The following is a 23,259-nucleotide window of genomic DNA, read 5'->3' on the forward strand; positions in this document are numbered from 1 at the left end:
GTGGGGGCCCCCCCCCCCCCCATCCCCCCGAGAGATAAAATAAAAATAAAAAAGGTAATGTTTGACTGGAATTTACACTTGTACATTTATTATCACATTTAGTTCAGATGATAATTCTTCTAGTAATGATAGTAAGTGTTGTACGCACTTTGACACATTTTTTTCATGTTTGTGTTATGACTGACGTGGTAAGCACTGTCTGTACACGACAATCCTGCAGTATGAAGATGACGCACTTTAGGCACAAGCTATTGTTTTTTGCTGTAAGTTATGTTAAGATTTCATCATACCTCAGAATCCATCTCTATCAGATACAAAAAAACCACATCTTCTCTTTCCAGCTTAATTGCTTTGTGTAAAGGGAATTGCGTCTTTGATTTAATCATTTTGTACAGCAGCTGAGCACTCATTGAGCTGAAATCCTCTTTTCTTAGGTCATCCTAAATGATCCGATAAAAGAAACAAAGCAGCAATTATTGGACACATTTCCAGGATGGTTACAATTATTACTAGTGGACTAGCTGGAAAATTACACTTATTACATAAATGTGTGTTGACTTGTCATCCTTCATACTATGTACATTCGGAAACCTTAGAGAACTGCGCCATCTACTCAGAAAACACAACTTGAAGAAATTGCTTTACAGCTTTCATTACGCCTCCCCCCCCCATGCAAAAATGAACAAAGGGTACCTTCCACGACGACTGCATGCAAAAGCAATAGGTAAATCCAGAACTAGACAACAGAAATAAGCCCCTCCTATTGGTTATTGATAAGGCTACTTATCATGTTAAAGCACCAAGGAGATGGGAGGGGGCAGGATCAACTTTTGTCCATTACCTAGAACACAATTGATTCTTACCCAGTGACTTGCAATGATCTCAGCACAATAGTTTAAAAGAGTGATTGCATTAAGTTCTTCTGCTGTCTGGTAGAAACGGATACAATTCCTCACATTCACCAATGACATCACCCCCTTCTCGCACCTGATATAGAGTAAAATAATTTTAAACACTAGCACCTATAAGTCAAAATACAAGAATAAGATCACCAGGGAATATGTCAGATCATGTGCACCTTGGATTTCTCCACTGTGACAAATCATAAAAATGTACAAAATGCAATAATCTCAAGCAATGCTTCAACATAATGCATCTCTTGGGGCCTGTGTCAATAGGCTTCATCCAGTCAATGCAGTGTGCTTTTGGTATCAGTTTTTGAGATCATTCAGAATTCAATGCAAGTATAGTTGACTTGCTTTAGCTGCTTTTGCATTTCTATAGACTTGTATTGGGAGAGAAGCGGTTTTGAAGTCAACAAAAGCCAATTGACCCAAACCTTTAGTGTGTGGCCTCTATAAAACCTTACCTCTCTCTAAGGAGCTGCAAATGAAACCGATTCGCAAGCTTCATCAACTCTGTTAAGAAGATATCATCTTCCCGTAAGTCCAGCTCATCGGTATAGATCCAGCGGAGCATGGCCATAGTCACCTCAGGATTGGAATCTGGGGGTAGAGAGACCAAACTTTCCTGGTGAACATGTGTACAGCACTGTAAACAATGGGCGCACACATCACAACCTTAACCACCACTGCAAGAGGATGTGCGATGTCACAGATCCTGAAAGTCCAAGATCAGAAAGGACAAGCAATGGGGAAAATTACTTCAAAACTTCCGACCTCTTCCTAGAATACGGGAAAGACTGTTTACAATGAACAGTTCTTTGCAACCCTGGATCTGTGTAAATGTGTGTGTGCATACATTAAACTTGGATTTTATTTATTTTGTCACAACTTCAGTTCAAATAAAAAGGGCAACATTCTAAAAGGCAGTAAATGACATGATCACGATAAGCATCCACTCAGAAAACTGCAGGGAACGTTCCCATTACTTACTTTCCTGGTTTTAACTTCCTCTGCTATGACATATTCATGAAAAACATTGCCTTGCTAGTTTCTACAACTGTGCTTGAAAGAGGCATTCCCCATGCCTCTTGAAGCACATTTAAAGAGACCATAAAACACGGGTTGGCCAAACTTCAACCCTCCAGCTGTGGTGTAACCACAAATCCTATCATTCCTCTGCCCCTGGAAGTCGTTCCTATGGCTGTCAAGAGTCTTGCAATGTCCTCGACAGCTGGAGTGCCAAAGTTTGCAAACCCCTGTCATAAACCATACTTTAATTCATAGCAGTGTTTCACACCTTGCATTAAGGTAATAATTATATGTCCATGTTGCATACAACAAAGTGTCTAAAGGTGAGGATGGGGAGGGTCTTTAATGTTAAAGCAACAATGTGCACTGGAAATGAATAGAACTCTCACATCATCTAGGTCAGTAGTTCTCATCCAGGGTGCCACAGCTCCATGGGGAGCCCTCTGGCTTACACAAAATTTTCACACAGCATCATGCCTTTCCATGGTGAAGGTGGGCTGGCTGCTAGAAACATGGAAACGAAAGACACAAATCTAGGGATGGTGGGATCCATAAAAAATGTTTTAAAAAAAGATGGAAGTTTGCCTCCGTTCAGGCTTGCTCTGCCTTTCGCCATCAGTCATGCTGCTTCTGCTGCGGGTCTTGATGTGATGGTAGGACTCTTATATGAAAGGGGGATTGAACACTCTGATGTAAAGGGGGCTCCTGATGTAAAGGGGAAACTCTGATGCGAAAGGGGGCTTCTGATGTGAAAAGGGAGCTGCTGGTGGGAAGAGAATTCCTGGTGTCAAGGGGGACTCTCATGTGAAAGAAGATGTTCTGATGAGAAAGGGGGTATTCTAGCGAGTGGGGATGATGTCTCTGATTTGAAAGAAGGAGGCTCCCGATGCGAAGAGAACACCGTTATTTGAAGAGGGTGACCAGATGTCTTTGTATGAATTTCCCCATCAAACTCCATGCCAGAACCCTTTATCGGATAAGAGTATGGTATGAATTTTTGTGGAGGGGCCACATGTCATTTTTTACATCAACGTTTTTTTTTACATTTTAGACTGGGGTGCCTCAAGATTTTTCACACTTATAAAGGATGCCGTGACTGAAAAAGTTGTGAATCTTCGATATAGGTCAGAGCAAAAAATAGGACAATTTGGGAGTACATTTATACAATATTGTTATAAAAAGAACAAATTACATTAACATTTTGAAATTAATTATTTACAGCATAGATTTATAGCTTTATTTTATTGTCTGTCACATAAAAAGAAAAGCTCGCTTCCGGTTCCGGCGCCCAATGCGATAGACGATGGACACGGAGCTCCGTCCCGTCATCTCGTCATTAACCACTTTCAGCAGGCCACCCGACTCACACTGACCTCCGCTGCACCAACGAATATCCGCCCGACATGGACCACTATATCGAGCGCCAGCCAAGGGTGCGACGGTCCCTCGTGAACGTCCGACCTGAGGACGATGCCCCATCCAATATGGCCGCTGAAGACGGCCCACAGGCAGATAGGAATGAGGCTGCTGAGGGAGAACTAGGCTGTGAGAAAACTCCGCCCCCCTCTATTGATTTTAAAATGATAGCCTCTGAAGTGGCTAAATGTTTAAAAGCAGATGTGGTTTCTATTATAGCAGATTCATTACAAAGCCATTTGGGAAAACTAAATGCCACTCTTGACACCCACACACGCCGCCTGCAGGAAATGGAACTGCGAGTATGTCATCTGGAAGATTGCGCCGTTGACACGCAACGAACCCGCGGTGACATTACTAAACAACTACAGACCTTACAAGACAAAGTAGATGATCTGGAAAATCGCTCCAGACGTAACAATTTAAGGGTTATAGGCATTCCAGAATCGGTCAAGGTTCAAGATCTCTGCCTCTTTTGCTCCAATGCTATACCTAATGCTCTGGGCCTTGACGTTCCCTACAGAGTAGAGAGAGCACATAGAATTGGCCAATCAAGGGATGATAACAAACCCAGACCGGTTATTGTGCGATATCTGGATTATCATGACAAACACACCATCTTCCTGACATACCGGGCGCAACGTAATCTTGTGGTGGAGGGCCTCAAATTACTTCTCTTTGCAGATTATTCCGCTGAAGTCACTAAGATGAGAAAATCATTTCATGAGGTCTGCCAAATCCTGGTACGCAGACGGGTGAAATTTGCGCTTCAGTACCCGGCGATCTTGCGCTTCTCCAACGATGACGGTAAAAGCTGGCGTTTCTCCTCCGCAGATCAAGCCCAGAAGTTTCTAGAATCCTGGAACGAACCGCCGTCCTCCTCACCGATAAAAAGCCCACCGAGGAAGAAGAAAGCCTGAAGAAATTCATGAAGGTGCGGGAAAGGCTATCACACCAGGTGATAGACATTCACGCCAAAGGCGTTGAGATTGAGGTCAAATACCTTGGTTAGACAGGCACTGTTTAGTTCTTGATCGAAAAAAGCAAAGCGCTAGGGGAAAAAATGTGCAAAGGAGCGAAGGGTAGGTGTTCGGGCAAAAAACGATTTGTAATCTATAGAGGAGAGTAGATGCTGAGTTTGATCTAGATCTAGATCTAGACACCTACATTACTAATTGCTGTTGGACAATTATTTCAGAGACAGGACGGAGAGCTCGCTCTCGCAGAAATTACTCTTCACTGGATACGCCACTCATGCAGACTCGGATAATGGAAGTCAGGAAACATTCCACCTCCAGTCTGTCCGAGAGCGTTCGCATTATGGAAAAAAGGAAGTACATACTAAAGGATGTTTATTTTTTTTTAGGAGCTGTTTTTGTTTGTTTTTTGACCAGCTCCTCATCAGCTCGCAATTGCTATGCCACCGAAGTTCGACAATGTGTTTTTACACCTACAGATCCTCAATATACCACCCCTATAGGGTGGTGTGCTCCATATCTCTTGACCGCCGATTCATTCAAAGGTCCTGGCATTACCGGATGCTACAGGAGCACTGGGACGCCCGATAGTGTGCCACATCACAATGTAACCTTTGCACCGTCTATCATCTAATCCTACTGGATGAATGGGACCCCCCCCTAAACATTATCACATGGAACATCAAAGGCCTTAAATCCCCCAACAAGAGACAGCAAATTCTTCGTCACCTCAAAAGCCTTAAAGTCGACATTGCACTTCTCCAAGAGACGCACCTCAAGGAAGATGACATCTCTCGCCTTCAGCAATCTTGGGTAGGCACTGCCATAGGAGCCCCAACGGCGGGACGCTCAGCGGGAGTGATCACTCTTGTTAACAAATCCTTACCGCACACAATAATTGACCATCGCTGTGATACTGGATCGGGTAGGTGGTCTTTCTTATCTTTACAGCTGGGCTCCCAGTCTCTAGATCTCTGGAATGTATATGGCCCCAACTCCGACATCTTGACCATCTACTCACACAACTCTCAGCTCGTCCTTCTGACCGCCCCCTTCTGATTGGTGGGGATTTCAATGCGGTGTCGTCTCCTCAGGAGGACCGCTCCCGGGAACAGGTCATTCCCCATGCGAGGGTCACCTCCATACTTGGATGGATGCTACTGGACTGGAGGACCTTTGGAGGTATCTACACCCTCTAGAAAGAGAATACACCCACTTCTCTCATGCACACAATGCTTTATCTCGCATAGATATGTTTTTCTCTACTCCTGCATTGTTACCTAACCTAGTATCTACACACATTGATGATATTGTTATCTCAGACCATGCTCCTGTTATGATTACTGTCAAAAACATTGGCATGCAAAGTCATCCCAACATATGGCGGATCCCGTCTTAATTAGCACGGGATGAAACCTTCCAGGGTGAACTTAAACAATGGTGGCATGACTATGCGATCGATAATGCGCAACATATATCTGACCCGGTTTTGTACTGGGAAACTGCCAAAGCAGTGCTACGAGGCAGGGTGTTGGCATACGCCTCTTCAAAGAAACGAATGGTAAGGAGCAGGTATGCAGAAGCTAGCAAGGCAGCCAGGCAAACTTATCTTGCTTACAATCATAACCCCACACCGCTTACTAGATCCTCTTGGTTGACGGCCAAGCAAACATGCGACCACTGGCTTCATCAACACGATCTTATTCTCAGGTCTCCCAGAGACCTGGCATTGTTTAAATTTGGTAAAAAAGATAGGCTCTGCCAAAAGTCAGCTTGCCAAAAGCATCCCTTTTTTTTTTTGTTGATTCCAAGTCAACAGCATAGCTAGAAAGAAAGCATTGTGAACGGTTATTATGTCTAGAAACCACAAAGTCTTGCCTGCTGCTGTTGCTTCACATCCGTTGTGCCACAAATATTGAAACAATTTACAACCATGTACTGATCACGTTGCCTTGCACATCTACTGTATAATGAAGACCAGCGCTTCTCAACCTTTATTTGCAAAATCTTAAGACACCCCAGTTTAAAATGAAAAAAACGTAAATGTAAAAATGTTTCCTCCAAAATCCATTACAGACCCTAAACCTAGATAGGGGGCTGGTATGGAGTTTAAGGGGGACCCCAAACAGAAAAAAGTATTTATTTTCTTCCCTTCACATCAGAATACCCCTTTACTTCAAGAGCCTCCCTTTACATTAGGACCGCCCTTCAGATCAAGAGCCCGCTCCCTATCAGAAGACCCGTCTTTACACCAGAGTCGCCCTCTTTCACATCAGAGGTCCCCCTCCATGCCTACCTGCCCCATGAAAAGGCATGATGTGATTCAAACTCAATTAGATCAAAGGCAGATACAGATAGTTATATAGTTAAATAAAACAGATATCCTAAGAGAATGTGATATAGTTGGTAATGTTTGTTTTACATCAGTGTCCATTTTAGGATTGTGAAAGGCTGACTTCAGCTTGCATTGGTGAAGATGCTGAGCTGGAAACCAACAGTGTATAGTAGTATAGGCCCACCCAGTGAATTGATATGCATCTAATATCTATAGCTGATAGACACCAAACAGAGGGCTGAAGGAATGAGAAAATCATCTGGGAATTAATTGTTTTGTGGAATTCCCCGATATACGGTGCAAGCAATGAGAACATCATCTGGAGATTTGTTTTTTATGCAATTCCCCGATATTGGACACAGACAAGGTCTTGTTATCTGAGTAGTAACATGGATCACAGGAGGAACAATCAGAGACCACATCTGGATCACCCCCACACAGAAAGAATTATTGCCCTCTACAAGGGGCCAAGTTGAAGATTTGGCATTCTTACCTGACAAGTCCAGCTCCTTAGTTGTGGCCAAACTGGCCAGAGTCCAATCCTCACTCCTAGCAGCCAGCACAAATTTGTGAGCATTGATGTGCTGTTCTCCGACTTTTATCTTTAGATCACTGTGCAGAAAGAAAAGCAAACAAATGAGGGCTTTCTTCTTCACTATTAAAAGTCACAACACAATCACTTTCTGCAGGGACTTCAGCTTCAGGCGTTTCATGACATTTACTGCCAGATTTTAAACATGCATGGAAAAACATGAATGAATAAGGAATAGTCTCCAAACAGTAGCACACGTCAGATTATGATTGGTTGGATTTGACTGTCTACTTCTTAAAGTTCTGATCAAATTGCATCAAAATCTTAATGGGAGAATTTATCAAAACTGGAGCAGACAGATCCTGGAGCAGTTACCTATAATAACCAATCAGCTTCTCTCTTCAGTTTGTTCAGTAAAGATTTATAAATTAAACATAGAAGCTGATCTGTTGCAATGGGTAATGGCCCCAGATTCTGTCTGCTCTAGTTTTGATAAATTCAACCCAATGTGTTTTGTCATTAGTGCCTATTGTCCAATTGGATTTTCAACAACAAAACCAAGAGCGAATGTGGAAAACAATGTGTTGCTGTATTCCTGTTGCTACCTTACCTTATAATTACCACATAAAAAATATTAATCTATTTATGAGAGTGTATGACACGCTTCTTGTATACGATTATTATGCAAAAGAACAAGGAAACAATGAAAGTGCATGTGCAATGTGCTACTAAAGGATCAAACAAATGATGATCATTGTATAAAATGTCAAACTGAATAATGACAGCCAGCATGAGATTACTTATGGTGCTAGATGAGAAATTATTTTATGACAGCTGTAAAGCATGACATTCCGAATCCACACAAAAGAGTGTTTATGCATGTGAACATGCATGTTTTATGCAGTGGCACCCTTTGCATTAAGGCAGCCAATTTAATTTAAATGAGCTGTCAATGGTCCTCAGCGCACAAAAACCACACGGGCAAAGCTCAGAGTGTTTATACCTGTGCATTGTGGTGCCATCCAAAATGAATGGGAAATCACATATAGCCACAGGTTAACAAGGGTTTTACTGGGCGCTACTGAACACAAAATGGTAAATGCAGCATTATACGGCACTGCAAACCGTCACACCAGATGTGCTGGGCATGCGGGGGCTGCTGTTTACAGTGAAGCCCAGATGCAAGACAAGGTAATTTGACTTCTCACAGATGGACACCTTTCACACCACATTGTTGCAGTGGGAACTCAGTTGTGTGCTGTGAAAAAAAAAGTACATCATGCCTTACTTTTGTCAGTGCAATGGGATGCGGCATGAAACAACCGGATCGCACCCTGCTGTGGCCATAGAATGTCACTTGTGAAGTTTCAATAAAGTTGTACAAAAGAAAAAAGTAAGAACAGTGCGATGTGCAGGGATAGGCGCATCCGTACAGTGTCGGACACCGCACACCAGCTGTTGTGCGTTTTACCATTGAAAAAACTAGGATGGCACCCTGCTGTGCCAATAGAATGTTACTTGTGAAGTTTCAATAAAGTTGTACAAAAGAAAAAAAAAGGAAGAACGGTGCGATGTGCGTGGATAGGCGCATCTGCACAGTGTTGGACACTGCACACAAGCCGTCGTGCGTTTTACCATTGAGAAAACCAGGGTGGCTGTTTGGAATTTAAAATTAAAGGAATATTAAAGTAAAAGTGTTTCTTTGTCATTTCTAATGCCCATGGCAATACTTACAGTCTATGCTGCTTTTAGATGCTCAAAAGTTCTGCTTTCCTTGTTAATTAGAGGGTCCTGTTAAGCAGTGGCCCTGATTTCCAGTGTTAAGGCGGCTCCTTTACTTTGCATTTGCTATAAAGCCCTTGCATGTACGTTCCCGGCATTGGACTACATGGTAACGTGTACGCTGCTTGCACCAATACATAGAGGCAGCAAGAGAGAACAACAAACCTCAAAGACATGCCCCTGCTCCTCGTCCCACAGAAGCATTGTTAGGCATGTAAGGATGTGTAGACCTAATTAATCTGATATGGTAAATAATAAATCACACAGTGGCACACAGGAAGCCAGAGAATGCAGGGTGAACCTATCACCTGGCAAAAAAGAATAGGCTTCCTCCAGGGGCTTTGGTCTCAAGTCTATGATATTTTGCATACTCTTTTAACCAGAGCTTCCTATGAACTTGTGAAACACTGCTTAATCTGAAACCTGAAAGACACCAATTTGTTCTCATGACCCATATACTGATGGCCACAAAACAGACAACTGCTAAGTCATGGTTATCTGGTGGTCTCCACGTGACTGCAGTCAAAAATAGGTTGCATTGGTTATTTATCAATGAAAAACTCAAGGCTGAGCTGCAAGACTCCATGCCTACATTTCAAAAGGTTTAGGAACCATGGGTTTTCTACTGACTGATTTTGATCTGGTGGAACTCTGATGCATGAATCTTTACACTCTGTGTGATTTGATTTGCATCTAACAGTGCTACCCCCTTGGCCATGCCCCTTCCCTTTTTACCTCCCTCTGTATTATGGATCTTTGATCTCTTTGACATCCTACTGCCATCTAGGCTATCCCTTTTGGCCTGGTTCACACCTGTTTTAATGCATGAATGTATGCACGCAAAAATGTGCAAAACACACATTTCCATTCAAGTCAATGAACACCTTAGCGTTGCGTCAGGCATAGTATGCGCCCATCGCACTGAAAGATGCAGGAGTTTTTTTGAGGAGGATCCTGTGCAGTTTTGGTCCCATGGGCTTGTACTAAAATTGTGCATGTGGATGCATGTTTGTAGGAGTGATAAGCATGCAGCTTACACAGCATGGAGAGCGGACTTCCCCCTGTCACACAGCACACTGGGATCAAGATGGAGGACTCAACACTGAACCAGATGTCTACTGAGGACTTCATTAGGCTGGTCCAGGCCCAGGCCCAGGTCAGACTGGTACATCACACAAAACTGGCTGTGTTGTTGCCTGTTGGAAATCACTGGATGGACCCAGGAATCTACGCCATTGCTTTCTCCTCCTCCTGAGAATCAGCATAGTTGTGACTACGGTTGCCGTGGCAAGCCAAGTAGAGGGATCCATACTCAATGCAGCACCGTCATATAAGAAATACTCTCCTCAAAAACAGGAACTTAAGTCATGGCTGTTTCTGCTTCTCATTGGATACCTGTACATCTCCATGCAGGGAGAAATGCACGTTAAACGCACATTTTTAAAAGCAAAAACACGCAAAAAATGAGCGAAAACTGCAAACGCCTGGGTGTGAACCTAGCCTCCTCCTTCCCTCGGTCCTCTCTACTCTTATCACCTTCATTTTTTACAAGCAAAGTTTGCTAGGCACACCATTTATTGTAACAGGGATGAGGCTCATTTGACTGATTATTATATATTAGTGTATACTTGAGCGTCCATGATGCTTGTTTGCCTTCTGTAACTTTGTAACTTACACACTTTCTAACACAATTGATTGAACAGGGGAAAAAAATACTTTACTAGCTTTACTACTACTTTAATGTGCCAAAAAACTTAATGCGTTTTACCCCAAGCTAAATCAACCAGGGTAGACCTTATACCTGTATGTAAGCATTTCTATACACAATGTCATTTTGGTTTAACTGATGTAGTTTTAGGAAGTGGTGAACAACTTATTTGAAAACATAAGCTACTGGTCTTTTACACCGCCTGAAGCAACCTCAGTTGAATATGGTGTGGCTGTACAAATGCAGCAGTTTGGAGTACGTGTCTGATAAAACTCATGACAAATGCTGACAGAAAGACAGGAAATCTGACCACTGCAAAATCACCATCAGTCAAGAATGTCCTTCCTGTGTCATCATGGAAAATTAGCTTTTCAGATAAAATCATGTTTCTCAGGAAAAACAGAACAGGAACACATCAGAGCTACTACAGATTGTACCGGCAAACTGCAAAACATCTTTGCATGATAAGATTGCTTCTATTGCATAGATTGCTTCTATAGTATGATACTGCATGAATTGTATAGGGATTAAAGCTGCAGGTAAACAAAACTCAAAAAGAAAGCATGGCCAACTAAATATATAGAGTACAACCGCGTTTAGCAACCTTTTTTTGCCATGGCACACTTTAAAACTATGCAAAATGTCAAGGCACCCGTCTAAAGTGTAAAAAATGTAATTGTAAAAAACACTGTGTGGCCTTATCCCATGCAAAACCACAAAAAAATGGGGTTCCGTCTTCAACACAGGAGCCCACCTTTACATCTGAATCCCCTTTCGCATTAGAGTCTCCCTTCACATCAGGGCCTCCTCCTAAACATCATGGCAGTGGGTGGGAGGTGGAGCAGGCCTGGATGGAGGTGAATTTCTGTCCTTTCCTGAATGGATCTCACCCTCCCTGCATTTCATTATTCTTTTTAATGGTGTTGGCGGCCCACATGCACCGTTGAAATGCATGACAAGGTGAGAAAATTGTGAGGCGCACCTGAGGAAACCAGAAGGCACCCCGGCTGAGAAAGGCTGGTACAAAACAGATTACATCAGACACGTTTTAAACGTGTACCACCATACCAGTCACAAACATTTTGGTGTAGTTCACACTGGAGTGATTATCTGTGTTTACAAAAGTGTGACGAAGCTCAACAATAAGATTTCCAATATATTCTATGGGGTCCGTTCACACGGGAGCTATGTGCTTTTGCACCAAAGGCATACAGGTGCAGAAATGTGCATTTGTGGTTCCACGGACTTCAATGGAAATGCTTGAAAGTGTGCGCAACATATTTTTTTTTCTGCATGTTTTAGCACCTCCTAAGTCTCTGCCTCCTTGTAACCTGCTTTCCATTGACCAAAACACAAATGTTTACAACTGAAAATCAAGTACAAAAAATTAATTGCTCAACTATTTTGGGGTTGATGGGGACAGTCTTGAGTGGTAGAATCCTAAACCTAAATATTTATCTTACACATTTTTTTTATATGCAAGTCTTTACTAAACAAAATTGGCACCTATACAAAGCAATAAATACTGAAAAACTAAGGGTCAATAGATTGGTAGGTGCTTTGCTGTTACCTGATGAATTCTGCATTAAAACTCGCAGTGCTTCACATTTTAACAGTATTCTGGGTAAGAAACATCTGTCTATAACTGTCATGGATAGGGGGGCTCCTTGGTACACCAGTGGTGGGCATGGTCTTACACCAAGGGTGGACAACTCTGCCCCCCACTTCTGCTACAAATCCCAACATGCCTCTGGGAGTCATGCCTCTGTCATTCTTGCAATGCCTCATGGGACTCTTAGCTCCACAACAGCTGGAGGGCCGGAGTCACTTACGCCAAGCCATGTAACTCACGGAGTGCTTAGTTTTCATCTCAGACACCCTCAAGGCTTTGTTGTGTGACACTTCCAGGCAGACTGAAACATGTTGGAGTTCACACCTTTGTGTTACAGGTACATGCGCATTCACACCATACAACTTGTGTGTTTTGTGTTGTGGATGCACTCATTCTCATTGACACCCCAATGCACCTGCACTTTAGTACTCCGCCACACACCATGCGTTGTGGTGGTTACATAGTTAGTCATGTTGAAAAAAAAGACACATGTCCATCGAGTTCAACCTAACTTTAAAAAAAAGTACATGCATTTATTGGTGCATTTTAGTGCACCAGGGAGACCATTCACATTAATGGGTTGCCCTAACACAATGCACATTAATGTGTGAAGTATTGTACATCAACAAGCTTTATGTTAAAACAATGAAAAGTTGTGAAATTAGCCTAAGTGTTTACAGCAGGGTTAGGCAACCTTGGCACTCCAGCTGCAGTGAAAATACAATCCCTCAGGAAGTCATGTCTGTGTCTGTCAGAGTCTTAAAAAGCCTTGCGGGATTAGTAGTTCCACAACAGCTGGAGCACCAAGGATGCCTCCTCCTGGTTTACACCTGTATCTTTGGCAGTTTGCATATGATATATGTTTTGCTTCACATTTTGACCTTTCTATTGTAGCTCCAACGTAACTTTAAAATATCGAATACAAAAAATATAAATGTTGTTACACAAAAGAGCTGCAAAGAACATTCATTATGTAAAAGTTCCTTTACTCCAAATAACTTGCTATACATCAGGCAATGCATTCTATGTATATCTAAATGTTGCATACTGTTATCAACTATTGCAGGCTGTAGTATGCCCGGGCTGGTATTTATCAATCATTTACAGAATGCCAGCTGTGTGTACTAAGATATAGCCATATAATGCATGGGTGTATTCATTAAAACATCAGAAATTGTATTTTAAAAAAAGAGTATCTTTGGTCAAAACTTAAAAATAAATATGTATTTCTATATTGAATTTCCCTACTTTTTATGCACAACTCTGACAGAGCCTGCCTTCTGGACCAGAGCTCAACGTCTGGCCAATGTAACATCATCATTGCTTGCTGGAAGCAATGCATGATGGCATATGTAGTCCTGAGAAAGTGAGATTACATCACATGAAGCAGCAGGGAAAGAGATACAAAGCACAATGGGAATCCAGGAAGTTGATGAAAGTGATGGGTAGACAGAAGGAAGCACTCACAACATAAAAGGGATTGTTTCAAGTAAGCTTTGATTGTATTATCAAAAACAACTCTAGTATATATTCCTATTACAATGCTGATGTTATACTAGGATAGTATATGCTGGGACTTTACAACTCTTTTAATGCAGCTAGTGTAAGTTCATGAATATGACTTAGTATAAATATACCACAGGCTGGGGTCAGGGAGGTGACCAGGCTGCATTGCTTAACTGCAGTAGAGAAGTGAGGTCACCAAACGGCCTATGCCGTCTTGCAAAGCTGTCTAAATCTCAGAACTATCTGGGGAAACTACAGACCTTTGGGTTGGTATAACGGCACGCCACTTTGTATTTTAACTATACATGTAGCCATTTGCCCAGAGTGCAGTTAAATACCATTTAACTTACACGCACTTTGGTACCTGGTAATGTCAACACTGCAAAAGGGATCACACTATTGGTGTCTTGCACAAGAAATGGGTGCAGCTATAATGAGTTTCATTTTCGTTTCGCAGTTCACACGTCACATCATACAATACTGCAAGAACACATTCTTAAAATGGTTTTCTCAACGGAAAATGTGACACGAAGTCATCAAGAAGAATTCTGTACCTTAAATCTAAGGCAGGGTGTCACGTCTTCTCCTGATAGCTCTCTGTTATGTTCCAGGACGAGCAGAAGATCTGATGTGAACAGCTGAATTCAAGGGCAGGTGGGAGCATCCGATGTGGATGTCCAAGAACACAGTGAGCCATACAATGACAAACTCTTTAGTAAGCTATACATATGGGAAGGTCATTTGGAAACTTGGACTGGCACTGGATGAAATCTTAAAAGACTAGGTTGGAAACTTCAGCGAACCCCCAATATAGATCTCTGAGCACACACAAATAAAGTTCAATGGCTACAGGTAGTGCTAAACATTTGCAGTTTATAAACTATTAATGGGGCTGAAATTCTATTTTTCCTGTCAGTCTACACCAGGGGTAGGCAACCTTGGTAAGCCAGCGGTGGTGAATTACAAATCCCATCATACACCTGCCTCCAGGAGCGTTTCCTTTGGCTGTCACAGTCCTGCAACGTGTCATGGTACAGTACATAGTTCCACAACAGCTGAAGTTGCCTACCTCTGTTCGACGCCTTGTTCAAACACGGCTTCCTGCATATGAAAAAGAAATGATTTAACTATATCTGTTTACAGGGCTCTTATTCCCAACCAGTGTAGCTAGTCAGACATCAGTAGTCAATGACAGTGTACATTAATGCATGCTGTAACCAGCATTCATATGTGAACAGAAACAACAAAAATTAGTAATGGAGCGCCACAACCTCACACAATTGTAGGTGGTGGGACAAGGACAATTAGTTCTTAAGGAGGCAGTTAATCTGATAAGAATGCTACTGAGTAGTGTAATAACTGTCTACAATTGTGCTTAGCTGAATTACAAAACGACACTCACATGATAGTGGAATGGTCAACGTCCTTGAAACGATGTATTGCTGTGGCCAGGTATGAAACGGTCCCCAGACTTGCTGTTGGTTGACCCCTTCTGTGTTGAGCAGCTCTCTGATGGTCTGTTGCAGGCTGAAGAGATGAAGAACTGATCCCGACTGACGTGGCAGGTAGACTGCTGAATGCAAAGAAGTCAAGCCGGTGGCTCCCATCGGAACGGTGGGGAGTGGCGGGGCAAGCTGACCAGACTGAGCTGAGGCGGTTAGAATGGAGAGTTGCCGTGCACTGTGTATGTAACAGTGCGGCAGGTGCCAATTACTACATGAAGGGAATAGCATAGTACCGGGGAGAATTGCAAATGAGTCGAGAAGGAGAGGGAAAGAGGGAGGATAATAACTCAGGGGGAGATTGGTGAGAGATCGTGCTAGGAGGCAACGCGTTTCGAGGCTGGATGCCTCTTTTTCAAACCAAAGAACTGGGGAGGGAAGTTGAAGAAATAGGATTTGAGTTTGATGGATGGGCGGGGCTAAGTCCCGGGCAACATGATGCTAATGAAAGCACTTTGAATTAAATTCTTGATTCCCAGTGTGCTTTGCATCTTTCCCTGCTGTTTGATATGATGTAAGAAATGATGTTACATTGTTCAGATGTTGAGTTGTGGTTCAAAAGGCAGGTTCTGTTGTGACATAAGGAGGTGCATATTTACAGTGAAATGGTGTCAGTGCATTGAGGAAGTACATCCTATGGGGATGTTCAATAAGTAAGTTTGCAAATGTCTAGATCAATATGATTATTAGGAGTGGGATAGAACTTATGGAAATTCAATACAGAAATACAGATTTATTTTCCGTTTTTGACCATAGATACACTTTAATCATGCTCTATGTTTGCTTCACAACACACGATCATTAATGTGACAAACATATACACTAGGGATGCACTGATGCTGGTTTTCCGGTATAAAGTATGAATACCAATATTTTGTTTCTGGTACTTGCTGTTACTAGTATCGATACAGAGTATTTGGGCGAGTACTCTTACTTGCCCAAATGCTCAGATACCGAAACTTCTGGTCAGAGGGAAATCTCCCTCTGACTGCAAGTGCCGATGGAGCATGGAACCAGCTTCCTTTCCAATCAGGAAGCCGGGCAGTGGGTTATGACCCCCCTCGCTGATTGGCTAGGAAGCCAGCTTCACTTGTTGCTAGGTAGCAGGGGTTCCTCGGTGCATCCCTACCGCCCGAATACCGATACAGGAAATACCGATAAGGAATCTGGACGGCGTGTAATGTGTCGCCACCCGGCTTCCTGATTAGCCAGGAGGCTGGCTCCATGGCTTTCTGGCCAATCAGGAAGCCGGAGGCGGGTAATGACTTGCTGCCCGGCTTCCTGATTGGCCAACTTACCGACCAATCAGGAAGCAAGTTATTACCTGCCGCCAGGCTTCCTGTTTGGCCGGTTATATGTTCCCTCATCACCGGGGAGCATGGAGCTGGCTCCTCGGCCAATCAGGAAGCCAGGCGGCATGTAATGACTCGCTGCCCGGCTTCCTGATATTATTAGTTCCATTATCAGGAGCATTCGAGCAAGTACGACTACTTGCCCAAATACTCGGTATCGGCACCGATTCCGATACTAGTATAAGTGCATCCCTAATATACAAACAAGACTAAGCTTATAAAAAGAAAACAGCAAAAAGCTATAAATGCCAAAAACCCTCATCCTACCTGTACTGTTCCTGCTTGAAGAGCTGAGCAACAATTGCCAGGAGCCGGCTGATGAATGAATCATTGGAGACCTCCTTGTTGGCCTGGGCCGCCAGAAGAGTGCATTTCTTTTCCGTCTCCGCCAGTTTCTGCTGCATTTTGACATATTCCTGACGTAGAAGGGTCAAGTGCTTCTGCAGTTTGCCCACTTCCTCTACAAGAGAAATGGCAATATGAGAACATATAAACTAAGCAAACCCTTCCAACAAAAACCAGCCCCTATGAGAGGTTCATCCTATGAGATAAGATCAAATCTGTCCAAATTGTTCATTCTGGAACACACATTTAGTTTTTAGCTTACTTTTCAATGGAGTATATTATACTGCACAAGGGACAAACTAAGAGAACAGCCTGCATGTCATCTGAATCTTAAACAGCTCATTAATACATTCAGCACAGCTACTTCTCTCCAGAGACAGCAGTGTCTTCCTGCAGACCCTTTCCCTCCCCCTGGTGATTGTGTTTCATTAGGGCAAGCAGGAAATAAGACCAGAGCCTTATGAAGAGCTGCATGCAGTTATTAAAATGAGCACTAGTGAGTGAAGCATAAACACCTCTATAAGAGCTAGAACACACATTGGTGATGCGATGCAAATTGAATGGCACCCAATGCACGAAGCCAACACAACGCTCACACACATGTTCTAGTGCAGCACAAAACATGGAAAAGCCCTACCGTATGCTCCATTGGAAAAAAATGCTGGAGGTCCATTCTAGTGCATTGGCAGCCCGTTCCAAAATGAATGGACTGTAGGGCTGCAAGTAATGGCTATTTTCATAATTGATTAATAGCCTTATTATTGATTTGATTAAGCAAATAAAAAAAACTGAAATGCCATTACTCCAGAAGAAAACTGCATGCACAATTTTTTTGCAATCACACGGCATTGCAGCACCACTCGTTACGGTGCAGACGGAAGGAGTATTTGGGGTGCCATTGAAATTAATGGTACCATAACGCACCCTTCCCACAGCAGAATCTGCCAGGCCGAAATCAAAAATTACTTCCCCCACCTTTTTTAATTTTTTTCTAATAGTGGGGTCATTTCTTTTTTTTATTATTATTTTACTTTACTGTTGGGGGCTCTGGGGAAATATGAGGGGTCCAACTAGACCCGGTATTTCCCTTTCGAAATAAAAAGAGATTGAAGACACAGAGTCCTCAATCTCTTTTTCTGCTGCCCCAGCACTCAATGAACAGGAGGCACAGAGGCTTCCTGTTTATTCACTTACCATCAACCAAGTCATGAATGGACAGGAAGCCCCTATAGTGAGCCGCTTCCTGTTCATTCATAAAATGAGCAGATAGTAAATATGTACTATGTTCCCATTCATAAATGAACAGGAAGTGATGAAGAGCACTTCATGTCCATTCATAACTTGGGACATAATAATCACTTTGTCCTCAGTTATTTACAAACATGGGTGATCAGTGCTGATCACTCTGTTTGTGCTGCATAGTAAAGAATCAGTAAAAATTTGACAAATTTACTGATCCTCAGCACCTCCATCCCTCCCGCCTGTCATTGAAGCTCTCCCTGTACTTCCCCGACATCCGGTCTCTCTTCGCCACTAGGCGGTGGCTGCTGCGGTCTGTTCTCTGCTACTTTGGCGATTCAGGCCGGGGATAGCAGCGGGGATCGGAGGGGATACAGAACGCAACATGTAGCGGGCTTCCAGCAGGGAGGAGAGAGCTGCAGAATGGCGGGAGCAGAGCCAATGTGGTAGCAGCAAGGGCAGGTTTGGGGGAGCTCTCCTCACCGGTGGGCACCAGCTACAGGGGTCTATGTCCCCTCCGATCCCCACTGGGAGCAGGCGGGATCAAAGGGGCCACAGAGCCCATGAGACACCAGCCTCAAACGGGGAGGAGAAATACAGGGGTTCCAGGCCAACTAATCGATAATGAGAATCGCACTGCAAGGGTTAAGTTCTCATTTTTATCTAGGTGCTAAAGTAAAAAAGTTATACTCACCTAAACCTCAGAGCCGACTGTCTCTTACACTGTCTCTCTCCCACTGCACTCCAGCAATCCTTGAGTGATCATGTCCAATACACTGTGTATAAGACGGTAGGGACATACCATCGCTGACTAATTCCATATTACATGTAACCTGAAAATGAGGATGTTGCTGTTGCTGCGCAATAACACTAGCATGTATTACCTAGTCCTAATCTTCTGATAATTAATCTGTACAGAGTAAACTATTCTAGATGCTAGATAATATTTAACTGGCATAGATACTGAATGCACATAAAATAAAGACCATACAAACGGCCCTCATATAGGAAAGTACCAGAGGTGTTCTCAGCTGGAATGTAAAGCTGAATTCCAGGCATATATTATAAAGGCAAAAGTTCACCCTGTAACGATTAATACGCGGTTCAATAAAATGATTGATTGCACTGGTTGCACTTGTGGTTTTTACAAGCACTGTTAATTTAGGTGGATTCCACTAAACTCCAAAAAGAGCCCACTATGCCAAAGGTCTGTGCACTCAGCCACGTCGGAGACACTGTACAACCCTGAATAAACATTTACCAAAACATTAACATGCTGACTGCAAATGTGTAGGGTAAGGCTCGATTTCCTACTACAGGCCAAAGCCTCTGTTGAAAACCTTTTTCAGAAAGAAAACACAAAAATGCCACGAGTGTCAAAAGCAGAAACTCGATCAGCTCTATGTGGAAAATGTATTTATTCAAAATCAAATCAAATCAAATGGGTTAAAAGAACGTTGCTGAAATGAGGCGGTTTGCCAGGAGTTTTCTTTTAAAATAGACTGTCTCAAGATACCCTTCTGAAGGAAATGGGCTAACCCTCCAAGTCCTGAAAGCACCAAGGTGTTAATTAGTGACTTAATCATTCTAAACAATGCATATCTGTTATTTATTTCACCCAGGACTCTGTACAAGTGGAAAACCAAAGACCAAAATACTTTCATGGTGTCTGAAGAAAGGTCTGTGACCAATCATCAACAGAGCTAGCAATGTCTTGTTTTAGAGGTCCCATTCTCTCATTTAAAACACTGTCTGCTAATCAGAATTCAAGGGGAACTCCAGGATTTCCCTCCCTCCAATAGTCCTGGTATACTGTGAGCCCAATCTGGGTGATGACATAGACCCTAGGGGTGGTGTGATCACCGATCAGTCCTGGAGTACTGTAAGCCTTTGCTGTGACATGATGCAGCCTTTAGGGGGATATAATCACCGCTTAGTCCTGGGGTACTGAGAACATAGCCTGTGTTATGACGTAGCCTCTAAGGGGGTATGATCGCCACTCGGTCCTAGAGTATTTTGAAGCCAGTCCGTGAGATGTGGCAGCTCCTCCGGAGGCATATGTGGCACACTCGGTCCTAAAGTACTATGAGCCCAGCCTGTGACATGACACAGCCTCAAGGGGGACATGAGCACCTCTCAGTCCTGAAGTACTATGTGCCTAGCCTGTGTGATGACGCAGTCCCTTGAGGGGCATATGAGGCCTGCTCAGTCCTAAAGTACTGTGAAGCCAGCCTGTGAGATGATACAATCGCTAGGGGTGAATGGTTGACACTCAATACTGGAATACTGAAAGCCCAGCCTCTCATATGATGGAGCCCCTTAGGGAGCATCACCAATCGGTCCTTCAGTACAGGTAGCCGAGCCTGTGTGATGCTGCATCGCCTAGGTGGGCATGATCGCCATGCGGTCCTGGAGTACTGTGAGCCCAGCCTGTGTGATGAAGCAGCTCCTAGGTGGGCATAATCATCTTTCAATCCTGGAATACTGTAAGCCCAGCCTGTGAGATGACACACTTCCTAGGGGACTTGAGCGCCGCTTGGTCCTGGAATACTGTGAGCCCAGCCTGTCTGACAACACAGCCCCTAGATGCGTGATTTCTGCTCGATCCTGAAGTACTGCGACAACTCCCGGGGGGATAAACTGGACTCACAGGAAATAGGCAGAATGACAAAGTGTCGGACTGCTGGTGCTGAACCAAGTAGGAAGTTGGGGTGGCACAGAAGGTAAAAGAAGATTGGCACTATAAGGGGGGGCCTAATAAACAAAAACATGAGTTACACTTTAAAAAAGGAACTGTATAGTCTTTTCCATATTTGTTTCTATACATGAGATTGGCATCATGTAAATAATGTCCATTAATGTAAAATAAAAAAACTGAAAAACAAAAAACTGTTTGTAAAATATATATACACACACACACACGGCCTGGGGGTTAACCAGTGCTCTCCCCCAAAAAACCCCCTGCAAAAAACTGCCCCTTCCCCTCTCCTGTGTGAACCCAGGACCAGTGCATGACAAATCAGGATAGAGGGCGGGCGGCTAGGCTTGTGATGATGAAATTATCAAGAAGTGTACATTTAAATTTGGGTGAAATCTCCCTTTAACTGGACAACTTTTTCTTTTCTAAAGAAGTGTGTATCATATAATTGAATTAAATACTTGATTTCCTCTTTTTTATACTTTGTTGCATCTCAGGGCTTCTGATCTCGTGTAGATCTTCCTGTCTACACGTGTACTCCAGTGATGGTTGTATGGAGTTTTTCAGGGCAGGTTTCCTAATGGTGACAACAGCAAGCCATGGCCGCCTAGTAAGTGTTGTCACCCTATAACAATAATGATCCGTTCACACCAGGAACACTGCACTGAGTGCATGGCTGCTGGTGTATCAATCACGTTTTACTTTTTTTTTTTTTTAGAACTTTATTAAAATGTCACAAGTGACATTTCATTAAGTTCTATTGGCACAGCGTACTGCAGTTGTACCACATCACACACAAAAAAACCCCAAAACACTGCATGCCATCACACCCATTACATTCTGACTGTACAACCTCCTCTAGATCTGCCAATGACTATGTAGTACACGGCCGGCCTGATTGGATAGATGAGGCAGGTCCTCATATTACAGTTTTACTAAACGTAAAGATGAGTGTACAAATATTAAAGTGTATGGTGACTATTAGAGCCCTGTGCTCCTGGAGCCAATACTCAGGTGACAACTACTTGTATTATTGTGCACAGTGGGTTCAGCCATATACATCACACACACGTACAGAACACCGATCAGCCTATGTACATGGCACATAGAGCTGTGTACACCGATCAGCCCATGTACATGACACATAGAGCTGTGTACAACAATCAGCCCATGTACATGACACATAGAGCGGTGTACAACAATCAGCCCATGTACATGACACGTAGAGCTGTGTACACCAACCAGCCCATGTACATTTCACATAGAGCTGTGTACACAGATCAGCCCATGTACATGACAGATCCACCCTCCTCCAATGTAGCAGATCTGCCTTCAAAATGACATATGTGGCCCATCGTGTGCAGCATCAGTCGTCCCCCCCCCCCGTCACATCATGCTGTATCCGTATGCTATAGATACGGCCGGTCCCTACACCTGACCACAGTATCCCCGCAGGACCCATTTCTTTACCTTCCGCCATGATGGATCCGCCCGGCTGATATCGCGAGAACGAGAGGCGGGCGAGGAGGAGAACGACCGACGGGAAGTGAAACTGTGCCGATCCATTGACCCGTTCACTGCCTGAGCGCTGCCGAGCATCTCCGACAGCTCCGAAGAGTTACTGCGCCCTCCAGCGGACACAATGACGCAATGCAGCTTCCTATACATTGCACTCACACTGGACATGGAGAAGTTTTATTTCCAGTATGACAAGCTTCTGTACCACAAGAAAACCTGTATTGTCCGAAAGAACATCAGCCAACAGATCCAGAATATACCCATTTACCCAGGAGCACACCTGTAAAAGTACCATGAATATGCTTACCTTTCTGGTGGGCCAGGGTATTGAATAGTCGCTGTATCTCCACTACACAACCACTGTCATTATTTGACTGTTGCATGAATTAAATATTTGCACTCCCAGCTGACTCTGCAGTGACAGGGTCACTTTATAGCATATTAATCCAATAAATTGTTAGTTTAATAAAAAAAAAAAAAGATGCTGTGATCGCTTTGAACACCTAATCATGTGCATGGGGAATGAAAAAACTAGGGATGCACTGATACCAGTATCAGAGCCGAAAATGCCCTGATACTAAACGCTGATACCAGCGGAAGTGGCTGCCTGAGGTCCCACGCTTGCTGTTTACAGTGCGGGCCGCACATCTGCTGCTCCATTCTGCTTACAGCACTTTCGCCGCAGAGACCCTCCAGCCCCAGTTGAGACCCTGCACAGACCTCCTGAGACCCCACAAAGCCCACACGCCAAATTAGATGAAGAAAACGTCTTTTATTGACGTACGTGCAGCATATCACAAAAG

The 23,259-nt window shown here is 43.4% G+C and overlaps 1 protein-coding gene across 1 annotated transcript in view; it reads right to left on the reverse strand.

The window, feature by feature from the left end:
• ANKFY1 (ankyrin repeat and FYVE domain containing 1) overlaps positions 1–22,547 on the reverse strand; it is a 56,438-nt gene extending 33,891 nt beyond the window's left edge. The window contains exons 1-6 of the mRNA XM_018553373.1: positions 22,409–22,547; positions 16,924–17,116; positions 7,156–7,274; positions 1,370–1,505; positions 864–987; positions 291–440 (exon numbers count right to left, since the gene is read on the reverse strand). Coding sequence (XP_018408875.1) covers positions 291–440; positions 864–987; positions 1,370–1,505; positions 7,156–7,274; positions 16,924–17,116; positions 22,409–22,418 — 732 coding nt within the window. The 5' untranslated portion in view covers positions 22,419–22,547. The remainder of the gene's footprint in view (positions 1–290; positions 441–863; positions 988–1,369; positions 1,506–7,155; positions 7,275–16,923; positions 17,117–22,408) is intronic.
• Between the last annotated feature and the right edge of the window lie 712 nt (positions 22,548–23,259).

This window comes from Nanorana parkeri, unplaced genomic scaffold, assembly GCF_000935625.1.
Source record: "Nanorana parkeri isolate BGI_ZX_2015 unplaced genomic scaffold, ASM93562v1 scaffold118, whole genome shotgun sequence".
Classification (NCBI taxonomy): domain Eukaryota; kingdom Metazoa; phylum Chordata; class Amphibia; order Anura; family Dicroglossidae; genus Nanorana; species Nanorana parkeri.